The following is a 24,969-nucleotide window of genomic DNA, read 5'->3' as shown; positions in this document are numbered from 1 at the left end:
ATGAGCTTTCTTTTAGTACAATAATCATTCAAAACACCCATGTACTTTTCAAGTACATGAGTGCATGAGTTTGTTTGAACACAAACACTGTTTTAAAGTTCTGTCCACGGATCACAAAATAGGTGTTCTTTCAGCAAAACGAAAACAATTTACATGCATCCCTATGAGAATTGTTTTCGTTATGCTGAAATAGCACTTATATTTTTGTGTGATCCGTGAACAGAACTTCAAAATTTGTTCAAAATTCCGTACCTTGAAAAGTCCATAAGTGATTTGAATGATTCTTATAGTAAAAGCAAGCTTAATGACTGGGCTTTCATATCCTAGATTTTGAAAGTGCTACAGGCAAAAACTTTGTTCAGAAATTGGTTCTGCCATTTGGGTTTCGTTTTTTATTTTACTCACCTTGTAGACAGGCCTCTATAGATCACACTTTTTGAACTTCGGAGTTTGATATATTTCCGAAGTCCTTTAAGTTTTCTTCGTTGTCCTAATAACATGTATGCTTGCGATCACAAGTGCTCCGTATGAAATCCATTTAGTAATCTATGATAACTAACAGGCCTGTTTCATGAAAGAGGTGCCGAATTCTGACCCTGACTATATTTGGACATTTTTTTTCTATTTTGGAGTCATTCATACAAAAGGTCAGTTGAGCAATATTTAATAAAATACAGCGTCGCTATGTTCACGTTTCTTAATTTGTATTTAAACTTACCATACTATACATATTCTAGATATTGTACCTGGAGTTATAGCGATGGATCTGTGTAAGTTTTTGAAAAGATTCACATCCTAGGGTAGAATATTGGTTGGGTCGTATCGTAATGTGCACTCCACAATAACCAGTGGCGTATCAAGCTCTTTTTTTCGGGGGAGGGGGGGGGCCGCACTTGCACATCCTCGCGGAACTGTATATAGACATGTTTTTCACTGGACACTTGGCGTCCGTAAAATAAAAAATCCAGGGGGGGGGGCTCTTCAAAATTGACCATTAATACTGGAAAATATATGCCGATATCCACGGCGCATCATGGTTTTGGAGCAACTGCGCTATACTGAAGAAAAGTAAATCCAAGGCTGAGAGCTTATTGAGCAGTCGGTTTGGCTTCGTTAGTAATGTCACCCTACACTACAGTACAAAGTGCGACAGCATTCCTGAAAATAGTTGATTCATTCCTGCGCTGGCCTCCCAAGGTCATCTCTTTTGTCGTCGGGATCGAGTCACAGTCACGGCCACTATACTGTTGATCATTATACATTGATCAACAGTATACTTAGTGGCACTGGCAGGGGCAGACGATGGCGAACGGTAGATCAACTTCGAGTTTGGCAGGTTTGGACATGGAAGAGGTTGACGTCAAGCGGTAAGACGATATTAGGCCTCAGATACTATACTATATGACAAAACTGTATGACATTGTCCCAAACTTGATGACATTGTCCCAACTAAGAACTATTCCATGGTTGGGCCGATCCTAATATAATTGGATCTAGAGGGAGAGTCTGGGGGTTGAATACCCCGTTCAATCGATACGCCTCAGATACGCCCGAACTGCAACTATGAACTATTCCAGCTATGGTTGGGACGATCCTAACTATAGTCAGTATAGCGGATCTAGAGGGAGGGTTTGGGGTTTGCAAGCCCCGTTCAGTCGCTGACTAATGTGATACTAGTAACATGAGGCCGGAAATAAGACATGGAATGCTAAAGTTCCTAACTTTATTCTCGAATTGCCTAAGAAGCAGGAGAACGTATCATTTTCCCTACGACACACCTTACACTCAAATCCCCCCTTATATCAGCCCCTCCCCCTTCCTGATGATCCGCCCCTGATAGTTGGGACTGTTCGAACTGCTGTTCCATAGTTGACTACTGTCCCAACAATATTTTGAACTGTTTCCACTATTGTTGGGACTGTTCCACTGTTCCATTCAGTGACCTTGCATGACTGGAAAAGCAATCTTTTTTTAATCTCACACCACGCGTTTTCCATTTGTCGGATCGGATCAAGTCTTTTGATTGCACTGAAACGGTAAGGTTTCTGACTGGTAGCTTTATTTTTTAATCTTTTGTGAGGTGTTACTGAACGCCGTCCTCAATTCATGGAACCAAAAACACACGAGGTCAAACTATGTATAGGCCTATTGTACTCATGACTGAATAAAACCGTGTTCTTCGTTCATATGCATATAGTCTTCCGACCTTCCAAAACCTATCGAAAAGGAAACACAAACAAGTGGTTTATTTTAAGTTATTAAGGTTTTGAACAGGTCCTTGGCTATAAGGGTTTTTTTGCCACTGGATCTTTGGATGAAGTATTAAGACTACACTGTAAAAATGGCGCTTAGAGTTTAAACACATTCTGGTACTCACTTTTTTCACACGTTTAGTGTAAGACATATAACATGTTTATATTGTTTGCACGGTTTAAAAGCCTGTTGATTCGTACCATTAATAATAACTTATCAATAAAATTTAATTTATTTTAACAAAAATGGTGATAAAACAATTATATTGGTAAAAATATGTATTTAGCCTGTCATTCGACTTAAACCCGACACGACGAAAGCCTGTAACAGGCTTTCGTCGTGTACCTATTAAACACGTCACAGACATCCATCAACCTAAACATGTCGTAGATAAAAAAAAAATGACTGTAAAAAATGGGTACAGTTAAGTGTTTATTTAGCAATGTGTTTAAAACGTAAACATTCCCTTGTGTCATAGAGTGCTTCGACACTCCCCCAACTGCCTTACGTGGGACAATCACCTTCGGAGTCCCATGACGGCCACCCACAATGTGTGAATGTAATTGACATGGGGTAAAACCATAATGCAGATATTGGATGCTGCTATGGAAAGGTTCTGGGGAAATATAATAAGGTATATATTCTGAAACAAGCCATGGGAAAAATCTCATGGTGACAATTCCATGGGAAAAGTCCCATGTGGTAGATGGGGTTAATTCCATCGGAAAAATCCCATGTGATACATGGGGTTAATTCCATGGGTAAAGTCCCATGGAAAAACACCAAGTGGTACATGGGGTCCAAAACCCCATGTACTACATGGGAAATCGCCATGGGAAATCGCCATGGCGATCCCATGGGAAATCGCCATGGGACATTTTTGTGAGGGTTATTTTTACAGTGCAATGAAAAAGTTACTTGTTCTTGAGTATGTTAGGCCATTGTAAGTGTTCAAACTGATGTTGATGGAGGGATTTGTATTGGGATTAGAGTTATTTTTGTTTATTGTAATACGGGTGACGGCAAAAGAGGTCAAGGACAATTCCAAGTGGTTCTAGGGGTAACCTACTTAGGCCCACGTGTATCTCCACGTGTATGTGCTCGTTTGGTCAATTGCTTCATTCATTTACTGGCTTGATCAATTTTCATGAGGTACATGTATTCTATAAGGTGAGACTGGGCGGCTGCATGATGTTAGAGAAACTCTTGAAGCGATTTCTCATGCATTAAAACCATAAACCGCCCCTAAAGCTACAAAATACTACTGAGTAGCAACCTGTAGTATGCATTTCTTTCCACACAATTGTGCTCACTGTAGTATTTGGTACTTGACCCCCAAAGAGCCCTTAGGGGGTTAGGGTCTGCGTAGTTGAGCCCTCTCCAGGACTCCTAGACCAGAACACTGATATTTTTGAAAGTTTATTCCGAATTTCAGCTTAATCTGTTGTTGCAAACGCTTGTGTTACAGTACCTTGAACTATATTAGGAAAAAATCGACGAGGATTTTTTGCCGACCAAACTCACGTGCAAGGTTTTCAGGTTGGTTTGGGGGCAACAATGACGAAGAGCATATTTTATTAGCATATTCTTCATTAGCCGGCGTGACTCGGCGTGACTTCGCGTGGGTCTCAGTATCGACCAATGGAAGTCGGCAAAAAGGGTGATATTTATTAATTAATTAATAAGGCGGTGCTGCAAACTTTTATTGCACAGAATAATGAATAGGAACATTATTAATAATCGTGAGGCTTGAAAAGATTGACAGATCTTGCAAACACGTATTACGTATAAAGTATTAACCCCCCCCCCATCCCTGGTATTAACCCTGGCTACGCCTATGATTTGATGTGTACTGTTGAAATCGAACTATGGAGCTAACCATTGTACAGTGAACACTTTAAAGGGGTATTGCGGCCTGAACTCCCCGAGATTGTTTATTTATCCTATTTCAAAAGTCTGGTTGAAAGGAAACTAACCTAATTAATGTCTTACCGTTCCCGAAAAAAAGACAACCCTCCTCCCCCAAAAAAAGGTTGTTTAAAACGGACACGGCGGACATTTGGTGGCATAAGCATACGTATTTCCAGCCGCCTACATGCAATGTACGGTACAGTTGTGTGTGTGCTACATAATACACACATAATGTTCTTTCTCGCGCAACCACAGAATGCGATGCACTGGTGGAACATGTGCGGCAGGAATCGCGAATAGCAGCCAACAGCTCGATTTTTGAGAGTCAAAATGTTACCCCCCGAAATTCATTCTTGTATGGTTCTCATAAGAATAAAACAAAACGTCCTGTTTTTAAAGGATGCTTGTGTGGACGTTAACGTTTATATCCTAATTTTAAATGCTCTTTCCAATGAACATCATTTCGTTTAAAATGCGTTTTGTAGCCCAATTGGGCGCATTCCAGGACGTAATGTCCCTTTATGTATCTTGATCACACTGTATTTGAACTTCCTACCCTTTACCGGGAAGTATAGCGATCGATCAGTGTCACCTTTTGAAGAAAAAAAAAAAGCCAAGCAGAATATTGTTTGGGTGTATTGTGCACTCCACAGTAACCCCATTCAATAGCCGACGACGTCACGCTCAGCTGCGATATACACTGAACTCATAAATAGGCACCGGTTTGTCGGTCTTAACAAAAAAAGTGCGGCATCATTCCTAGCCTGAAATTGATTAATTCGTTCCCGAATCTTTGCAAACAAGGCGTGAAGGTAGTCACACTGAAGTGAAACTACATTGCACAACGTCGCGTGTATATTAGCCTCGGTCCAGTTGGTGATGTCCTTTCAGGGACATCACCCCACATGTGAAATCTGTAGAAAAACTTCACCCCGGATGTGAAATCCTTTTAAAAAGAAATATTTAAAAAAAAAAGGGATAAAAGGACTACAATGCCATCACCCCACATGTCTCGTCCGTCTGGTAGATCGGCCCCGGCGCCCCCGACAGTTTCACCAGGGGACAGAATCACTGTTTACATCGGCACCAACCGATTTGAATATTGTAACCTAGCCGCCTGAGGTCGCTGTTCGCGCTTCGTACATCGATACCGCGCGGCTGCTGTTTTATGTTACTAGCTATATATGGGTGGAGTGGACTGGTTTTGTACTATTTATAGCAAAGGAAGTGGAAATGTTGTTGGGACCTGAGATTTTGAGGATGAAGGTGGTGTAGCTAAATGTAACAATAATGAAGGATGACTCTTTGCAAACGTGGGGGGGGGGGGGGGTGAGGGGAAAAGTGTTTTGTTCTACATCTTCGTTGGAAACTGTCAGGTTACGGGAGTACATGTCATTTGGGTGGTGTGGCATTCGGAGGTCATAGATCATTATTTGTTTCTAATTGGGTGATAAGTGGGAAAGAGTATAATTGATGTATATTATTATTGGCATTTCAATTGGTATTGTTGGTTGGTATTAATATGAAGGTTTATATGATATACAGATGGTAAAAGAGGTAGCAGTAAGTGGTGTTAATACTGAGTTATAATGAAATGTAAAAGGCGTTCGAGGATTATAATCTAAGTGGGGAAATATTGTAGACAGATTGGATATTTTGTCTAACTGAATGAGTTTAAGTTTTATCTTAAAAATGGAATAAGTGCTATACAGTTTAGAAAAATACATACGTAATAAAAAAAATACTGGTTATTGGTAATGTGGAATGGAATAAATACTACAGTGAAATCTTGATAACATAAGTGAAACTGTGAACATTGGAACCTTCTGTTTATTCAAAGAAATATTTTAGTCCTTTAGCAGTATAACAATGCTATACAACGCTGTTTAACTGAAAACTCTGCTGAAAGTCAATTGTGAACTTGTTTTCTTGAGGTCTTAGTTATCGAGATGGTATCTGAGTTTAAAGAGTAATCGTTAAAAAAAGATTACGTGCTTTATACATTTAAAAGGGGAAAAACATACAGGTAGTTGATAAGGCCAAAAAAAAAGTCTCCGGTTTCTGGTATGCGCGCGCGTCGCCGTAGCCATGCGCGTCGGCAAAATGAAAAAGGTTTTTTTTAATGAAAGATGATGTCTAAAAACCGCCAAACTCACTGGTTTGATGGGAATCCTGCTGCTGCACAATTTTAACGTGTTTTTAGATTGGGTTATGGTCGAGAATAAGCTTTATGTGGCCTCTCTGGACTCCCAGTTTAGTCGGGCACCATTTGCAGTCATCAGCCGACATTTGAAGCAAAAATGCAAAAAAATCAGGAAAGAAAAAAAGCCGCGTCGCCGCACCACGTTTTGGGCAAGCTCCATACCTGAAACCGGAGAATTTTTTTGGCCTAATATGGAATATGTACAATGTATAGTTTTGAGATTGAGGAAGAAATTCCCAAATTCCTATTTGAAATAAAACTCAACAGTGTATATTTTGCCTGTTGGCCTTTGGAAAATTGGTGCCCTTCGCTGTAAATATATCCAAGTGTTGTTGCTGAGGGTAATTAGTTTATAAATATACCTCATGGCACGATGTATCGTGTCTAGCAAGGAGCTGTTTGAAATGTCCCTTTTTATACCTTTTCGTTGGTCAGGAAACACAATAGAACGGTTCGGAGATGGCAGTTAGCCTTCGTCGTGGTGCTGATAGTGGCTGCGGTTGTGGGTGTGACTATGGGATTGTTGTATCGCTACAAAGATACTGGCACAGTGACAGTCACCCAACGACCAACTGAAGCGCCGCCACAGCCGACTGGCGAGTACCAGTACGCCAAAGCTGCCGTGGCCGCCGATGCTGGAGCGTGCTCAGAGATTGGCCGGTGAGTTGGCCTGCCCTAACCCTGCACAGGAAATGAACACAGAAATTTGATGGAAATGTAATTATTGGGATTAGCACCATAATTATGTATACTTATGAGAGGGGAAAACAACCAAAAAAGAGCACAGACCTCCCGTGTGTGGTTGGTGGCGTCTATAATAAGGCGTCTGTGTTTTTGTGCAAGTATACCTTGTGGTGACTATAGTTTGCACAAAGAGAACAGTGGTACTGCATGAGTCGGTCTCTGTACAACGGTACCCTAGGCCCAAATTCTAAAGAAGGGGGATTAATTAAGGGAGAGCAATCATATTCCATTAACACCATCCTCAAGTTTATGTGCACCCCTGCCCCGTTACTTCACCCGTAGGACTGTGAAGATTCTCAAAGCAGGTAAACGAAGATGATACCATTCTCATTACTCACAACTAACTAAGGGAATAAATGTGTGCTTCGGTGGGATTAAATATTGTTTAAAACCGGTCTGGACACTGATGTATAATGAGCCGAGCAGAATGCAAGGGTCATTATCAGCATCCAGACTCCAAACCGGTCTTAAACTTAGTGTTTAAATACCGATCAAGCACATATTTATTCCCATTCATAAATACCTTTCTGGTCAAACAGTCAAAACAAGTCAAATATTACGTATTTTGTTCAACAAGTTTACCTCATGTTTTTTAAACACCCCTATAGCTATGTTATGGTATGTGCCTCAAATTGTCGTGATGCATTACCTGCGCCGTATTTCGAAGACAGTTTGAGCAACATGCGCGCGCGTTTAGAAATTTTGGAAACTTCGCGCACGAGCACCTGATGGCGTTGAATACGCAGTTGTAATTTTCCTACGAAGATGGCGTCCTATGAGAGAGATCTATTTATGAGCGTTTTCGAAACGACTGGTTTCGGCTTCGGCTCAAGGAGATTTTAGGCCCCCAACTTCTGGAACTCCAGCTACATTTTGGTGCCTGTTATGCTTCAGGAACATTCAATCGGTTGATGTGAAGCCAAAAGTTGGAATATTTTTGTTTAGTTTGCCTCTCAGTGATTCAGAAGTCGGAGGCAGAGCCGAAGCCGAAGACGAAGCAAAGATTTCGAAAAACCCCTAGGACTATGAAATACGGACTCACTGTCTTTCAACAAAATGTTAAACCGGATTTCACAGGAGTCCAAAATGTTTAAGACCGGCCGGCCGGTGTTTTATCAACTGTTTAAGGCCGGCCACAGGACGAGCTCTCGACCAATTATGAATGTGAGATCAAATTTCCTAAAGCCACGTTTAAAAAGCGATACTGGTAACTTTTTTTCAGAGATATATTGCAAATGGGAGGTTCTGCCGTTGACTCCGCCATAGCCACCATGTTTTGCATCGGTCTGCACAGCTGTCAGAGTGCGGGTATCGGAGGGGGTTTCTTCATGTTACACTACAACGCCAGGACTCGAACCGTAGACGCACTGGATGCGAGGGAAAGAGCGCCACTTGCGGCCACCGAAAACATGTATGAAAATGCGACTGATGATGCGTCTACCTTCGGTAATCTTCTTTAGCTTTATAATGCTTTATGTATAACAAGGAAATATTATGAACTTTTTGAAAGGCATCACACCTAGCATTTTATTTTGCATTCAGAAGTATTCAGAAGTATTGTTTAAGCCAATCAGAATTGTCGATAGATGAAGTGTGGGTGTAATCACTTTTGGGGAAATCGCGTAAATAATTAGCGCCACCTTGTGTCAAATAATGTCCAGCCCTGCTCTCTCCCCATGCCCTCTCTGATATCTAGTGGTACTCAGTCACCGGTAAAAGTTTATGACAACTTTACTTACAGATATGGTCCTTCTTAAAATTAAGACCCCTCCCGAGGCCACGCCTATGGAGTCAATTCCTAGGATCGTGATATGAAATTGGGCCTCCTCGGTCTGTCGTACCTTATGGACTGTAACTCTCAACCGTGACCTGTCACACTGTAATTATCTTCACTTAGGCACGCGCAATGCAACTCATAAGTCCATATTTCATAGAGTCTAAATTTCGCACTATGCACCTGTCAAAAATGTACGGTTGTTTTGTTTTTTATATAAAATTCAGGTGGCTTGTCTATCGGAGTTCCCGGGGAACTAGCTGGCTACTGGACCGCTCATCAACGCTACGGTGTGCTACCCTGGAGGGATCTATTCCAACCTGCAATCAGATTAGCAGAGGAGGGATATGTTATAGGCAAAGCATTGGCTGGTGGCATCGCTGCTAGAGAGAGTATCATCAGAGCAGATCCAAACTTGAGGTATGGAGGCCAAATAGATGGCTTGACAAGTTGCATAAAGGTCACGATTGAATTTTCGGGCACCTCCGAGCCGCCGGGTATAGGACTTTTACGTGCAGTTGATTTTGTTTTCTATAATACTTTGTTTTTACGAAGATCTGAACCATGAATTCAAGATGAATTTTAAAATATATGAAAATATGCATGCTGTCCTAATTATTGAAGAAAAGCAGAAAGAAAAATGTTTGACCTGAGCATCAGGTTGCAACGTGATTGGCTCATTGTCGGGATGAGAAAGCCCGGTTCCCAAATCCCTATACTGCATCCTCTGGCACTGACGTTCAGCGTACGTACATGCGACGACCGCTCAAACTGCATATAATCTACTCTTAAGAAACACTGGCACGTGAACCAGAACAATGGCGAATGACGTACCTATGACGTACTAGACGTTTTTGCTCTCCTTTTCCCTAATTTGAAATATCGTTCACATTTTGTGAATTGAAACAAGAAATAATATTTTTCTTAAAGTTTTCATCCACATTTCAGTAAAAAGAACAGCGTCAAAACAAACTATTTCAAGAAAAGTACTCGCTTTACACGTTGAAGCTCCTATTCGAGGTACCGGGAAGATTAGTTTCTCGTAAATTCTCGTACGTTCTCGTGGTCAACTTACGTTACACGTACTATTCAGGGCGTACTGCGCGCGAATTTCGAAGACTGCAGCGGACTGAACCATAGATATGGCATAAAAAGATATATGTATTCTATATCTCATGGACTGCACGACCTATTATGCGCTCGCGCGGTATCTCCTGCACGTCACGTCATGTCACGTCACGTACGTACATTGTTTCAAGGCTGCCCAATGCCTGTACGATATGGAGTCTGGAAGCCTTTGCCTTTCGCCAAAACACCTATATCTTGTGGTGTAAAAGGGACGACAGAGGTACGAACATTTAATATAAATCCTTGCTAAATAATGCGTCGTCAAAATCTCATGTTTGAAAAGATTGATTCTACAAAAAAATGTAAGCACTGCGTCGCGCGTGATACATTGGGTAGATATTTGGCAAGATAAGGATAATCAATGTTTACATGCAAACATTTCTTTTTCAAGTACTTTTAAATCTGAATTTTCTGCGCGGGTAAAAAGGAATGAAAGAAACGTGCAGTTCGTGCAATAACAAAAAAAGCACGCGGTTTTCAATTTCAGCGAACTGTTTGTGGACTCTGCGGGGGAGATACGAAAGGAAGGTGACATGATAACTAACCTCAAACTGGCCGCGACTTACAAGAAACTAGCCGAGGGTGGAGAGAATGCCTACTATAGGGGAGAACTGACTGATGACATCGTGGCTGATATTGCAGACAGAGGTGTGGAATTTATTTACTATTTAAGTCGGTGATGATAATTACAAGCCGTTTGGGGCGTACTGTGTTGTTCGCTCGTCGAATGCTGACACCTACATACGCCGGCTAGTATATGTTATATGCTAGCAATTTTCTTGTTGTATATTATACAACACCACAAATGCCGAAAAGAAAAGGTTGTACGCTATAACCTAATGTTAAAGTTGCATTCTGTATGCTGTTCAACACTTCCATTTTTTTCTATTAACAAAATATTAACCTGTATGTTTTATTCCAACTCTAAAATTCGTTTTCCATTTTTTTTTTTTGGGGGGGGGGACGTCTGCAACCATCTGAAAAAAAATTATTTTGTTTTGGGCACAAACAATCCGCTTTGCGAGCAGTCTGCCGGGCCTCCCGGCCCGTGTATTATCGATACTGATTGTGGGGCGGGAACCAGTCTACCCCACGAGATCGGTATTATTGTCTGGCCGCCAATTATTAGACATTGTCAAGTAATAATTCGAGAACTATTCTGTTTTGGTTTTCCAGGCTGTTGCTGGATTATTCGTGCAGCCATTAGAAAAAATTGAGATTTATTTTACGTAGGCTCACCAAGATGAAAAATAAACGGGGTATGAGACTGTGAGCAACTTATGAGTTCTTGTAAACACGAAGTCCGTCACAGTCTGACCTCCGAGCATTTTAATTAATTTAATTAATTGTTCTTACTTTGGTGATTCAAACAGGTGGTATTATCACAAAGAAAGATCTGGAAGACTACAGTGTCCGACGAAGGACACCTCTGATGATTGAGATCGGTGATCTGAAGGTGTACACGCCCCCGCCGCCATCAAGCGGTGCTGTGTATTCACTCATCATGAACATCCTGGAGGGTACGTAACAACAATTGTCACTATGCATGTACATGGAGTCCCGATTCTTATATTCTCGTTCAAATCTTCTCGATTTTCTTCTTCTACTTTAGGTGATCTCATGCCTTCATGTTCGGTAAATGTTTGAGGTTTATGGGGGTTTTGTTTTGTCCATTTCTTGAGTGGCTGTTCCTCGCTGCATAACGTGGCTACGACCAGTGTCATATAAACATCGGACTCCTAAAGAAATTCATACTTACCCTATTATTGGTTGAATCCTGTATACGTGACGGTCACTATCCTTATTAACATCACTTAGTAGGCATGCGCAGTACTACTAATGAGTCTGTATTTCATAGTCTTTAATTCACACCACACCGGCAAAGACGCATGCGCCAGTGGAAGCGACTGTATCCACTTTCCTCGTCACGTGTGTTACTGCCGGTGTCATATGGAATTCGGACTCCTAGTATAAATCTGATCTACTTTACCTTATAGTGACTTGTCGCTGTCGTATTTATGCTTACTACGACAGGCGCAATACAATCAACTGGTCCGTATTTCATAGAGTCAAAGTTTCACACTTGACCGGCCGTGGCCAAGTAACGATGACGAGGCCTATATCTTCCTTACAAGTCTCGACAATTCTTGTCTTATCGCGTGTTGTGTCGCACTACATTCATTTTGTTTACAGCATTTTCAGTTTCGTTAAGACACAGGAGGGTCTTGAGCAAACTTTTCCGCACATGGTTTTTACCCCCCCCCCAAAAAAATAAAAATATATATATATATATATATATATATATATATATATAAAATAACAGCAACCCAATAAAATTAAACGAAAATAAGACATCTCGTAAAAATAGCCCACTTTTAATCTTACAGGATATGACATTGGTTCTCAAAGCATAGCTACCACTAAAGCCGAGACCCTAACGACTCATCGCATGGTGGAATCTTTCAAGTTCGCCTATGCAGGCCGATCATTCCTTGGAGATGAAGACTACGTGGACGTCAAAGAGGTCAGAAGATTTGGTATAAAAATATAATAAAGAGAAGTCAAACCAAGTAATCTGGCCCAAGACCGCAAAAGTTCTATTCAACTGATTAGGAATGGTTATTCACTGAAAGTCTCATCTTTACTTTCACTTTATACAAAATACACAACAAAAACTTTCTTTTGATTTGCCAATAAATTGAAGCACATGAGACACGAGGACACCTTTTATTGACTGATTTTAGGGACTTGCACAATTTACATTTGTAAAGTTAATAAACTTTAAATCCCCACTGTGCGAACTGCACTTGCAACCTCCACAATATGAAACAGTAGTCCGTACAACTTGACCACCAACAATTTCGGGTTTTTTTAAACTCCACTCGTTGCTGTTACACTTTTAACTGTCGCACTCATCAAACGCTTCACCCGAGAAGTCGTCGTTATTAGACAAAATACATAAAAGGACATTTTAATATCCTCTAAAAAGCCTGTGCCCTAAAACATTCAGTATTCCCCTTGGTGAGGGTGTTCAAGTTCATCCTTTAAACATATACGTGTATTCAAATGAACCAACAAATTTAAATCAAATTTTCCAAAAAATTAAAATCTTCGTGCCCCGTGTGCAGTGCTCTCTAGAACTGATATGAATACTCTTATCTTCCCTTTTTAAACCTGATTTGACGCTCTTATTATGAAACCTTCCCACCAGCTGCGCGTTGCTCGAATGCCTAAGACAGTTATTTCCCGCTTATATACTTCGAAAACGCGGGAAACGTATGGTCCTTGCATGCATATCTGTACATGATTGGTCGGAGATAGCCCATTCAATGGCATTACGGGGTAAACCTATACGATAGCACCGCCCAACTCACAAGTGACAGTTAGTGAGTTAGTCCGTGGGGTACATATAAGCCCTCCGATACCAGAAAATATAAAAGAGAAACTGCTGATTGTATCTTAGTCCATCATGTACAGCTCTATCGTGTGCAATGCAAGTGTTTTGTGCATTTCTTGCACAAGAAAATACCTATACCGCTACCTCCTTTTACAACTATTTAATGTTGTATTTCGATCGACTTTACCATGTCAAACGCTGCCCTTTTTCAGTCAACATGTTTTCGTTATAAGGTCTCGATTCTCCAAATTTGTGGTTTGTTGCCTTGAAAATAATAATATAAAAGAGAAATGACAGTTTCGAACTGAACGTTATAAGAAAAATGGTTTTATTTACTGATATGTGGTATAGGCCTAGTCATATTTTAAGACCACTGACTTGTTTCCGCCTTGTTCATCCACGACTGTAATTTTAACATTCCTGTGACCATGACTTGATGGTTGCAGACCAGTAAATATACTGCCACAGGCCTCAGTGATGATTACGCGCACTTCCCAAAATTATTTAAAATACTCACAACTCTCCAAGGTGTTTCAGACACACATCAAATTAAAGCTTATTTCATCATCTTGTATTTTCCGTCCAATTTTTTTTGGAGGGGTCAACCATGACCTTTGGGAGAAAATTCCATCCAAAGATGATCACTCCTAAAAACACACCTGAAGCCCATCGCCATTTTGAAAATGAACGCCTACGCTCCATTGCAAACTAGAGCAATTTTAGGACCTAATTTCATTCATTTCAGTCCTCTGCACGGCTTCCTTACAATTTTTTTTACAATTTCCTTAAATTCACGGCCCTCAAAAATGCTCTTAAACCGAAAACTTCGAGGGCATGCAAATCGTAATTTGGCCGGCGAAGGCAATTTAGGTCATTTACAGGTCGGCACCCTTATAAGCTTTTCAATTAAATATATCTTATTTCCTGTGTGGCAGCTTGTTGCTAACATGACGTCACAGTCTTACGCAGACTCCTTACGAGCCGCTATTAGCGACACCGAGTCTCACGGTCCGTCGTACTACAAAGCCTACTACAATCTGCCAGATAGCGGCACATCTCATCTGTCTGTTGTGGATGGTGATGGCAATGCCGTCGCAATGACAAGCACTGTCAACCTGTAGTAAGTGTGGCTTACATAAAGCTTTACAAAGTTCCCAGCTTTTGTGATAATTTCCTGGCTACATCCCCTCCCTCCCCCCCCCCGCCTCAAATTCAGAAAAACGGCATTCTCTTCTCACCACGCCAATGCACAGTTCTATAACGAACTGTATTTGAACTGTATGGAATGGCAATACGCTTTTGTTGAACTGTGTGGTTCAAAGGATTGGATTGATCAATCTTAATGACCAAGCAACTCGTCTGATTTTATTGAATTATTGCTTCTTTGTTCCTTTAAAGTCACAATAAAATTCGCTTAAGAAAATATCGATGTGAGAGTGAAGTAGGCTACTCATTAAAATTGAAGGCAAAATTTGTTTGGAGGGAAATATTACAACGAGAAAACTACAGGAAGTGACCATATGTAACCCACACTGAACCAACTTGACCTTTTCATTGACCTTTGACCCTTTCCACTGACCTTTGCTTAGTTTCGGCTCCAAAGTTCGCGGTAACCGTACAGGGATCATCTTCAACAACGAAATGGATGACTTCTCCAAACCCAGTCAGCCCAACTTCTTTGGTTTTCCTCCATCACCGAGCAATTTCATCCGGCCGGGGAAGCGGCCAATGTCTTCTATGACGCCCACCATCGTTGTGGATCGAGACGGGAAAGTTAAACTGGTGGTTGGTGCAGCAGGGGGTTCACGTATACCAAACGCGTTGGCCCAGGTAACCATCTTATTTTTTCTGCAACCAAGTAACGTCACTGGCCATAATGCGCATGCGGTTTAACGAGATTGTTCACGGACTCCACTTCCCTTTAACTCAAAAACTGATTGAGCGAAAATGATATTTATTTGATAAATAAAGATGTACTTGATTAAACAAATTATAAAACTAATCAAAACAAGTAAATAGTGATATATTATTTCAGTACGCAATACTATACCCTTCACAAAAGAAAAGTCAATCACAATGATTGTCTAGAGATTGTCTATGATTGTTTTATATGTCTTCAACAATTCCAACTACGTAGATTGGCAAATCATGTAACCGTAGCTGTGGAAGTCTGTTTCGGACACGGCCCTGGTCTCTCCAGACCGGGAACCAGTCTACTTCGCTTTCGTTGCACTAAACAGCTTCCCCTCTAGGACCTTTGTAAGTTCGCCCCATATTTTTGCAGAAAAATCAAATCCCGGAAACTTTTTCTGAAGACATCTAAATTGTATTTCATCTCATCGCGATATTGTTTAAAACAATTGTCTCTATGTTTTCTGTATAGGTATCTGTGGATACTTTGTGGTATGGTGAGGGCATCAAAGAAGCGATACAACGCAGACGCCTTTTTCATCAACTCGTCCCCAATAATGTCACCTATGAGCCGGGTTATGATCAGGTTAGATCACAAGCATACATTTTCTTCACTGAGGTTTTCTTTTTAGTTGGTAACACATTTAATTCCTCAGTGTCAAGGTCTGCAGTTCAGGATTACTTTTGAAGCGAACGAATTCGCTCGCACCCACCACCTATGGCTCCGTGCGCCAGCAAAGAGGGCGCCCTTTTACCTAGCAACGACGTCCCATGGGCGGGACACATACATTTCGCTGGTTGACGCGCGCGCACCGTTCCTTGTGTGTGACGCACGTACACCAGGGGATTTGTACTATGTACATGCAGTGGCCGCGCTCCGCGGCAGAATATTGCATTCTGGCAAGATGGCGTCGTTCGGTCACCCTCAACTGTACTTTCTTTGCCGGTGAGGGGGTACTTGTGAACGGAGCGGATGACATTATTGGGAAACCTTCCACTTGGAGGGAGGATAGCTCAGTTGGTAAAACATCAGTACGGTATTCCGGAGGTCATAGGCTCTTGTCGGCAAATTTGTCGGAATCCACTCCCATTACAATACGGTATAGCGACGCCCCTGCAGCTGTTCCAATGCAAACTCAGCCAAACCTTGTCATTTTCTGTTCTTTCTCAGGGAGTTATCGACGGTCTGAGAGCAAAAGGACACTATCCTTACGAGTCTTCACGCTTGAGTGTTGTGCAAGGCATACTGCGTGACGCGCAGGGATTCTTGAACGCCTACAGTGACGACCGGAAAGGAGGCTACCCGGCTGGCATTTAAACTTTGGTCTGTTTCAGGTGGAGTAGAGCCGTGTCCGAATTATTTGCCTACGGCTAAACAGCCCATAGAATTTAATGCTATTCTTCAAAATGTACATTTGTGTACTATTTTAAATCTTATTTTCAATTTTCAATTTAACGTTTTCGCGGGTATTTTGGGTTTTTGTTTTGTTTTATGCTAATGCAAATTTCAATATGCATTCGCAAAAGTGTGATATCATATCAGGCAGAAACCTCAATTACAATGTTGCAATGGTTTGTGCACAAAAAGTTGCCAGAATTTTGGATATTTCGCTGTCGTAAACTTCTTTTTTGCTTTAGTGATTTGTTGTTGCCTCAGTTAATGGCAGTAAGCCAATGAGCAAACTTTTCTCACAAAACGTTTCAACGAGCAGATTTTTGGGTTCACAATTTCAACAGAAAACACCTAATATGAACAGAAATGACATCACCGCAACATTGCCATGCGTTGTCTGGAAAGCATGGACAATTTTAAATGTTGAAAGAAGTGCACTTTTCAGCAAAATTAAACAAAACGGAATGTCAATTAGTTTTCATGCACTTAAGAGGGTTATATTAGAAAGTAGAACAAACTTCCTGAGAAATATTCACTTCATGGCTCTTTAAAATTACACACTGATGTGTCTATATAAAGCGGCTGATTCCACTTCTCAAAGACACGTGTGTAATTGCTGGCGGCAGCCTAAGTAAGACGCTGGCAAGCCACATCTTTACTTTCAAAATGTTTTTATGTTTTACTATTGCTGCATCATCCACCTCCAAGAACCATTTTTTTATATTAAGATTCTCTTAAAAATGTATCTCTCCCTGGTTTCACTTTAAAGCTGCCATCATGTCTCTTATTTCTGAGAAGGTTTCAGGAGTGATTGCCCGTTGAAACAGGGAAAATAATAATTGTTAAAGCGCTTTGATACCGCGTTGCCGCGTTAAAGCGCTATATAAATGCCTGCAGGTTACATAAAAAATACCGAATTAAACAAAAATATAGATTTGATATAGTCTTTGTTATGTTTGACTATACCTACAGCGTGTGTCAATAAAAACGCAGGATTCAAAGCGATTTTTTTTCTGAGAAAATTATGCTACTGGTGTGCCTAATTTGATAAGGATTTGATTGTCCATAATTTCATCTTTGACAAGATTTTTGTCTGGTGGAATTTGGACTTTTGATTCAAAAGTTATGACAAGTTTTGTGAATCCCTTCTGAAGCGGGTTGGTCTGATTCAATTACCTTAACACAACGACCAGTTATGTACAATACAGGTATGCATTGAAGACAATTAAACCAGAACAAAACTTTCTTTGAAACAACTGATGATAAGTATCACTTAAATTTAATAACTGGACTATCATTGTTTCAAAGCATCATGAATTATTGACTAATACCATTGATTGTGGACTAAAGGATTATGTAAGCCTAATCCTGCCACACATGTCCTTCTTTGTGATCCACAAATACTTTCACCTGTACTGAATTCAAACCTTTCATTAGGTATGTGTGATTTCACAAATCAGACCAGCTTGGAATTTATAACCCTTCTTCAGTGTACTCTATCTCTGGACAGGATTGTCCAAATGAGATTGGATAAAAAGCATAGTGAAGAGAAGGAAAGGTACTTTGAAAAGAGGGTTAACATTTTGATGAATAGGGGTGGTTTATATTCTTAATATTTTTGTTTCTAATCCTGCGTTTTTATTGACACACGCTCAATGTTAGGATACGGTAGCTGTGGCTAAGAGCGGGAGAACGATGACTACGAAGAATACACAGACTAACTGGTATGAGCTCAGCTATATGGAGAAACTATGCTATTATACTAACAAGTATAACCTTTGGAAGACACTTAAGCGTCGTATGTTATACTTTGGGAGACATGTCGAATTAGGGAGACATTTCAATGTCTCCCTAATTCCACATCCCCTACTTAGAGGCAACATTTTGTCGTCGCAAATAGGCTAGATCGATTGCTCGTGGTTCAATTAGTAAGTCTATGGGAATGTCTCCCTGCTACCCAATTTTCGGTAATTATTACACGTATAATAATAATAATACTTACCCTGGATTGGACATTTGGGAGACATCCCCATAGACTTGTGCACAAAATTGTTCAAACTTCAATGTGTCCTAACCAAAATTCCCTTGTCCTTTTCCCACGAAATTTCAGTATGTTTACTAATTACACCACGAGCAACAAAAATAACCTAATTGCGACACTAAAAATTTGCCCCTAAAGGGGGCTGTGTCATAAGGGGACATGAAAATGTCTCCCTACTGATCGGTGTCTCCCACCGTTCGAAGAAATTACGATACCGTGTCTCCTTAATGGTACCTTTACACGTATAATTAGTATTATTATAGTAAAACTTGTAATTCACAATTCGGTTTTCGTACTTTATCATTCAACCACTCATACACTTCTTGATTTTGATGACTCCAAACATATTCTGGGTATTCTCCTTGACCTCTTAAAGGCATGTGATACGATTGACCATCACATTTGATTGTGTTACCTTTCAACCTATGGTATTCGAGAAACCCCCCTTGATTGGTTTCTCTCAGGTAGAGCACAGTACATTGTATGCATCCATCAATGGCATAAATTCAGATTCTGATATTCTTATATATGAAATGAAACCCTTCTTAATTAAACTGAACATGTGTCGCAAAAGCTATCGTGCTGAAAATGTGGGGAAAGATAACAAATTATTAACACTAACAACAGATATAAAATATGAATTTAGTAAATGAGTATGCAGTTGTGTTATAGAAATTAGTACAGTAATGGGGGATTAGTGTTTTCGGGCGTGACTTTTGTAAAATAAGTATACTAAAATATTAATTGGTTCAAAACAGGTACAATTTGTGTATCCAGTTGTATTGGGCGACATATTGGTACTATTTTGATAACATTATAGTGTATGCTGCTGTGTAAGAGTACGTTAGTGGTACTATCTTTGTAAGATTGGCGTTCTATATCTGCATCTATGGTGGATTGAGTAATGGGTTCTTTGCTGCTGTGTAAAAAGGTGAAACTGGTACTATATACAGGGCGTCATGAAAAAAAAATGGTTTACACCATCTTCAAGGTAATAGATTTAGCTTGAGAATACCGTTTGTTTCATTGAGATTGCTTTCGTAAATCCAAAGATATGTTTGAATAACGGCAAAGCCAAGAAACCCATTTGGGGCCACTTTCTGTGAAGTAGTTAAAATCAGTATAGTCATATAGTCTAAAAAAAAATCACTCTACTGTTAGTGATGTTAACATTTTTAAGCAGAGTGTTCAATATTTATATATATTTAATTGAACTCTTCCATTGACGTTTTAAAAAGTGAACCTGTCTGTACTAATAAATTGTTTCAACATGAGAACAAAACCCTATATTGTCGTGTGAATGAAATGTTTGTCTTACACCCATAGGGATGATCTTATCGAAAGAGCCATACTGGCGTTGTCTGATCTTTGAAGCACTCGCTTCCTAAAAGTGGCACAGAACGAGTTTTTTTTTTTGGGGGGTGGGGTTTTTTTTGCTTTGCGGTTATTCAAACATATCTCTGGATTCACAAAAGCAATCTTAATCAAACGAACGGTATTTTCAAGCTAAATCTATAACCTTGAAGTTCGTGTAAACATTTGCAGCAAGTTCTGGTTGTAAATTGCCGAAAATGGCGGAGTTTACATGCACCATTATTTTCAGGACACCCTGAAGTGACAAATTAATGAGATATTAAAGGTGTTAATAATTTAAATGTTGGATTGTAAAGTATGTTTCTTCAGGTTGTATTTTATCAATGATTGATCCAGGTTTTCAGAAGATAAATGCAGAAAACTATTTGAAAATATTTATTTTCTCTTCTCGTAACTTCAGTTAATATTTACTTTTCGGAATCAGTAATTTGAAAATATGCTCAGTATTTTGACAGAACATCATAATTTAGTTGATGAATATATGCGTGTCTAGATTCATTCATGATTAGTGTGTTATTAAAGTAATTAAACAAAACTGCAGGATAGTTACACTGATACTTAGCAATGTGATATACAGGGTGAGTAAAAAAACGAAACCCAGATGTCAGGACCATTGTTTTAGTGAAGTTCTGCATGTAGCACTTTCAAAATCTAGGATATAAAAGCCCAATTCATAAGCATTCTTTTAGTACAAGAATCATTCGAATTACTTACGTACTTTTCAAGCTACGGAATTTTTAAACACAACCGCCGTTTAAAGGTTATGTCCACGGATCACAACAAATTCAGTGTTCTTTCAGCAAAACGAAAACAAATCACATAAAGATGTGTGTGAATTGTTTTTGTTTTGCTGAAAGAATTACGCACACCTTTTTTTGGATCTAGATGCTCTGTAGTGCATCTGAGGCATTTTCTGGCCACTTCCCCCTGACTTTTTGAATGAAACGTATTCGTGTTTTAGTGGGTGGGTCATCAAAGTTGATAAATTATATCACAAGCATCACATCCTAACTGTAGCTTGACTCTCTTTCTAGATTTGCGCTCTTTAGCTTGATCCATGATTGTGTTTATAGGGAAAGGGCGTAATCATACATGTCGCCATGCACTACATGTTAAGTTAAACGGAATTTAACCATGAATTTTAGTTTTCCTCAGACTTGTAGGCCTACTTGTGTTTTCTTAAAAAGAAGTGGTTTTCTTGCTGAGAAAATAGCAAGGAAGAACCGGTTTTGTGCAAGCAAAATTAAGGGAATAATCCGTTGATACTAATATCTTGTTGGAAAATTCCAAAATCATTTCAAGAAAGTTGCCGCCGTGAATCAGAGTTTATGAAGGGAAGAAAAGTGGGATTTGCTATTAGCATCAACAGGGCCATTCCTCATTCTTTATCTTTTACGGGTTGTGGATCAAATTGGACGAGAGGACGAGAGGCTCTGCGGGCTGATGTATTTTTAGAAAAACAGTTTTTGGCAACCAGGTTGTAGGGAAGATTTCCGTTTATTTAAGACTTAATTAATTCACCGGTATGGATACCGGTGTATGTACATGATTGAACTGCCGAGCATATTTGTTAAGTTTTTATCTCTCTAAAAAAATACATCAGCTCGCAGAGTCTCTCGTCCTCCAATTGATTCACATCCCACAAGGTAATGAACGATGAACGGCCTTGTTGATAGCAAATCACACTTTCCGTCCCTTCATAAACTCTGATTCACGGCGGTAATTACTTTCTTTGAATGATTTTGGAATTTTCCAACAAGATATCTACTTCAACGAATTATTCCCTGAATTTTGCTTGCGCAAAACCGGTTCTTCCTTGCTATTTTCTCATTTAGAAAACCACTTCTTTTTAAGAAAACACAAGTACAAGTCTGAGAAAAACTAAAATTCATGGTGGCGGCCAAACGTCATTCCGTTTAACTTAACATGTAGGCTTAGTGGCAACATGTATGATTACGCCTTTTTCCTTTAAACATAAAAACAAAAACAAAACAAAACACAAAAAGGAAACAAGAAAAATGTGGGGCAGGGCAATGGGGGCCATCCCCCCCCAAAAAAAAAAAATAACCCAATTTTTTTTTTTAGTGGCATCGCAATAAAGGAAGGCACGGTGTACACCACCATCTTTTCCTTTTTAAAAAAATGGTTAAAGTGGTCAGAAATTGCCTCAGATCGCACCACAGAGCATCTAGAAACCAAAAGAAAAAAAAAACGCCCTTGGGGCCATGCAAGGCCTTGTGTACATTAACAAAATATATTTTAAAAAAGAGGCCTGTTATTATTGGTACGGCTATAGCCGTACCTGCCGTACCGCTTCCTACGGCCTTGTGTGTAACTGTCTGATGACAATTTCGCACTTGGCTTCTGGTAATGACATGCCACTGCCCATACAACACGACCACGTAGGCCGCCATTTTACAAGGAATGCATAATACATGTTAATGCATCATACTAAAAGTACACCAGTACATTATCATCTCTCTCTCTGTTTTGTGAACGTAAAATGCTATTTTGCAGTTTAGAAACAAACTCAGACATTTCAAGTAAAAAAGAGAAACGTTAATGTATTTTTGGTGGCTGTGACAATAACCAAGCACTAAGTGTCAATGACGAGAATTTTTAAGACACTTACATTTTCATAATGATTACAAAAAAGAGGTCTCATTTTAATATGAAAGGGAAAGAATTTCTCAAGGAAATTTATTGTATATAAAAGTGAGGATATCAGTCAGCATACAAACGATGGAACATTTACAGTGCAAGCCATCATTTTTCTTTTGCTTGAGGAAAATAAATTAGATACAACATGAAAGGCACAATGATAGGAACTACACGCAGAAAAGAAGATACTATAATTCTTGTTGCTTCACATTACAAATTCACAATCAACACTACTATGAGCTCTAAATAATTTCAAGACAAACCAAATGTACATATATTTTGCCAGGATAAAAGCTCATAGGGCTGTGCATCTCCCTATTAAACTTGAAAAGTACATAAGTGATCTGAATGATTCCTGTACTAAAAGAAAGCTTACGAATTGGGCTTTTATATCCTAGATTTTGAAAGTGCTACATGCAGAGCTTCACTAAAACAGTGGTCCCGACATTTGGGTTGTTGTTTTTTTACTCACCCTGTATATTACAAATAAAATATGCACAGCGCAAAACAAGTTATCAGACAGGATGGCATTGCTAATATAATCTTTGCTGTCATCCGGCAGATATTAGCGGTTAATTCTTGACCCGTGATTACTGCATTGATAGTCACCAATGAAAATTAATATCATGACCAAGCAAGGTGACAAAAAATGATCAGTTGATACCAGTCTGGTATGTCTGTTTGCAACGCTCTGTCCATTTCTCAGTTGTAAATTTATACCTAATGGTTCGTCATCCTTATTTCTTTTTTTTTTTTAGATCTCTGCGTAATACTTACTTCAATTAAAGTAAAAGACTACAGGGGGAGCAAAAGAAAACGAAACCCAAATGTTGGGACCATTGTTTTAGGGAAGTTCTGCATGTAACATTTTCGAAATCTAAGATATGAAAGACCAATTCATAAGCTTTCTTTCAGTAAAAGATTCATTAAATTCACTTGTGTACTTTTCAAGTTACGGAATTTTTAAACACAAAACCGTTTAAAGGTTATGTCCACGGATCACAAAAAAGTTCAGTGTTCTTTCAGCAAAACGAAAGGAAATCACATAGGGATGTGTGTGAATTGTTTTCGTTTTGCTGACAGAACGCACACTTTTTTGAGATCCGTGGACAGAACCTGAAAACGGCGGTTGTGTTTAAAATTCCGTAATTTAAAAAGTGCATGAGTGATTTGTATGATTCTGGTACTAAAAGAAATCTTATGAATTGGGCTTTCATATCCTTGATTTTGAAAGTGCTACATTTAGAACTTTAATCAAACAATAGTCCCGACATTTGGGTTTCGTTTTTTTTTTACTCACTCTGTATAAAGTCTTATACGAAATAGCATGCTTCAGTTATCTCAAAAAATAAATATTTCATATGTTGTTGAGCAAGTGCTATATTCACTGGTAACTAGGACGCCTTGGAGACGACGTCCATAACGGTGACCTGCACTGCATTGTGTACACTGCAATTTGCGTCGCGGAGGTTTAATGTAATGTATTTTGTAACCATTTCTAGAGCGCAGGCAATAATTGGAGCACTAGAACGCTATATTAACTCTGAGGCCATACCTTACTTTTGGAGATGAGGGACTCAATAAAGGTTTACACATGTGACTTGGAGCAGCCAATCAGCTTCCCCCACGTACAGTTCAAGATCATGTGACACTGGTGTTATGTACATTTTGCTAAGCATCGGTTCTCGGGTTTAGGGACATGACTCGATAGTAGCAACACTGGTACAAGTTTAGATGTTCTTGGTGGTTGATGCTGCATACGACGGAGTTGCTATTTACAGTCTAACAAATCTCTCAGCTCCTTGTCAACTTTGCATTGAATGCAACATACACCACATTGTTTCCATAAATTGAGCAAAACATATATGATAAAATTAGAAGTGCCAGCATGGAAAACAGACAAAATATCCACTTGTCTATCACCAAGATGATTAAACTCAGACTTGCGATTGTTTCAGTGCTTGTGCTAACTGCTGGAGGTTTGTACGGAGAACACTGCGGTTACCTCGAGAAAACTTTCATTGCAGCAGACAATCGTGCACTTCAGACTTCTACATTTAGAGAGGAACGGGTCAAGTCTGCTGTCCGCTGTGTTAGCTACTGTCATGCTGATAACAACTGCCGATCTGTGAATTATCATAAAACAGATCAACTTTGTCAAATGAACAATCTGACAAGG

At 39.6% G+C, this 24,969-nt stretch overlaps 1 protein-coding gene across 1 annotated transcript; it reads left to right on the top strand.

The window, feature by feature from the left end:
- The first annotated feature begins 1,124 nt into the window (after nucleotides 1-1,124).
- LOC119730909 (glutathione hydrolase 1 proenzyme-like) lies at nucleotides 1,125-17,748 on the top strand. Its single transcript, XM_038203974.1, has 11 exons — nucleotides 1,125-1,367; nucleotides 6,803-7,027; nucleotides 8,334-8,557; nucleotides 9,113-9,305; nucleotides 10,501-10,661; nucleotides 11,387-11,533; nucleotides 12,401-12,537; nucleotides 14,346-14,530; nucleotides 15,000-15,240; nucleotides 15,794-15,907; nucleotides 16,493-17,748. Exons 1-11 carry the CDS (start codon nucleotides 1,303-1,305, stop codon nucleotides 16,637-16,639), a joined length of 1,839 nt encoding a protein of 612 aa, XP_038059902.1. The 5' UTR covers nucleotides 1,125-1,302; the 3' UTR covers nucleotides 16,640-17,748.
- Nucleotides 17,749-24,969: the final 7,221 nt, after the last annotated feature.

This window comes from Patiria miniata, unplaced genomic scaffold (genome assembly GCF_015706575.1).
Source record: "Patiria miniata isolate m_02_andy unplaced genomic scaffold, ASM1570657v1 HiC_scaffold_22, whole genome shotgun sequence".
NCBI classification, from domain to species: Eukaryota; Metazoa; Echinodermata; class Asteroidea; order Valvatida; family Asterinidae; genus Patiria; species Patiria miniata.
This window is presented reverse-complemented; position numbering and strand designations above follow the sequence as displayed.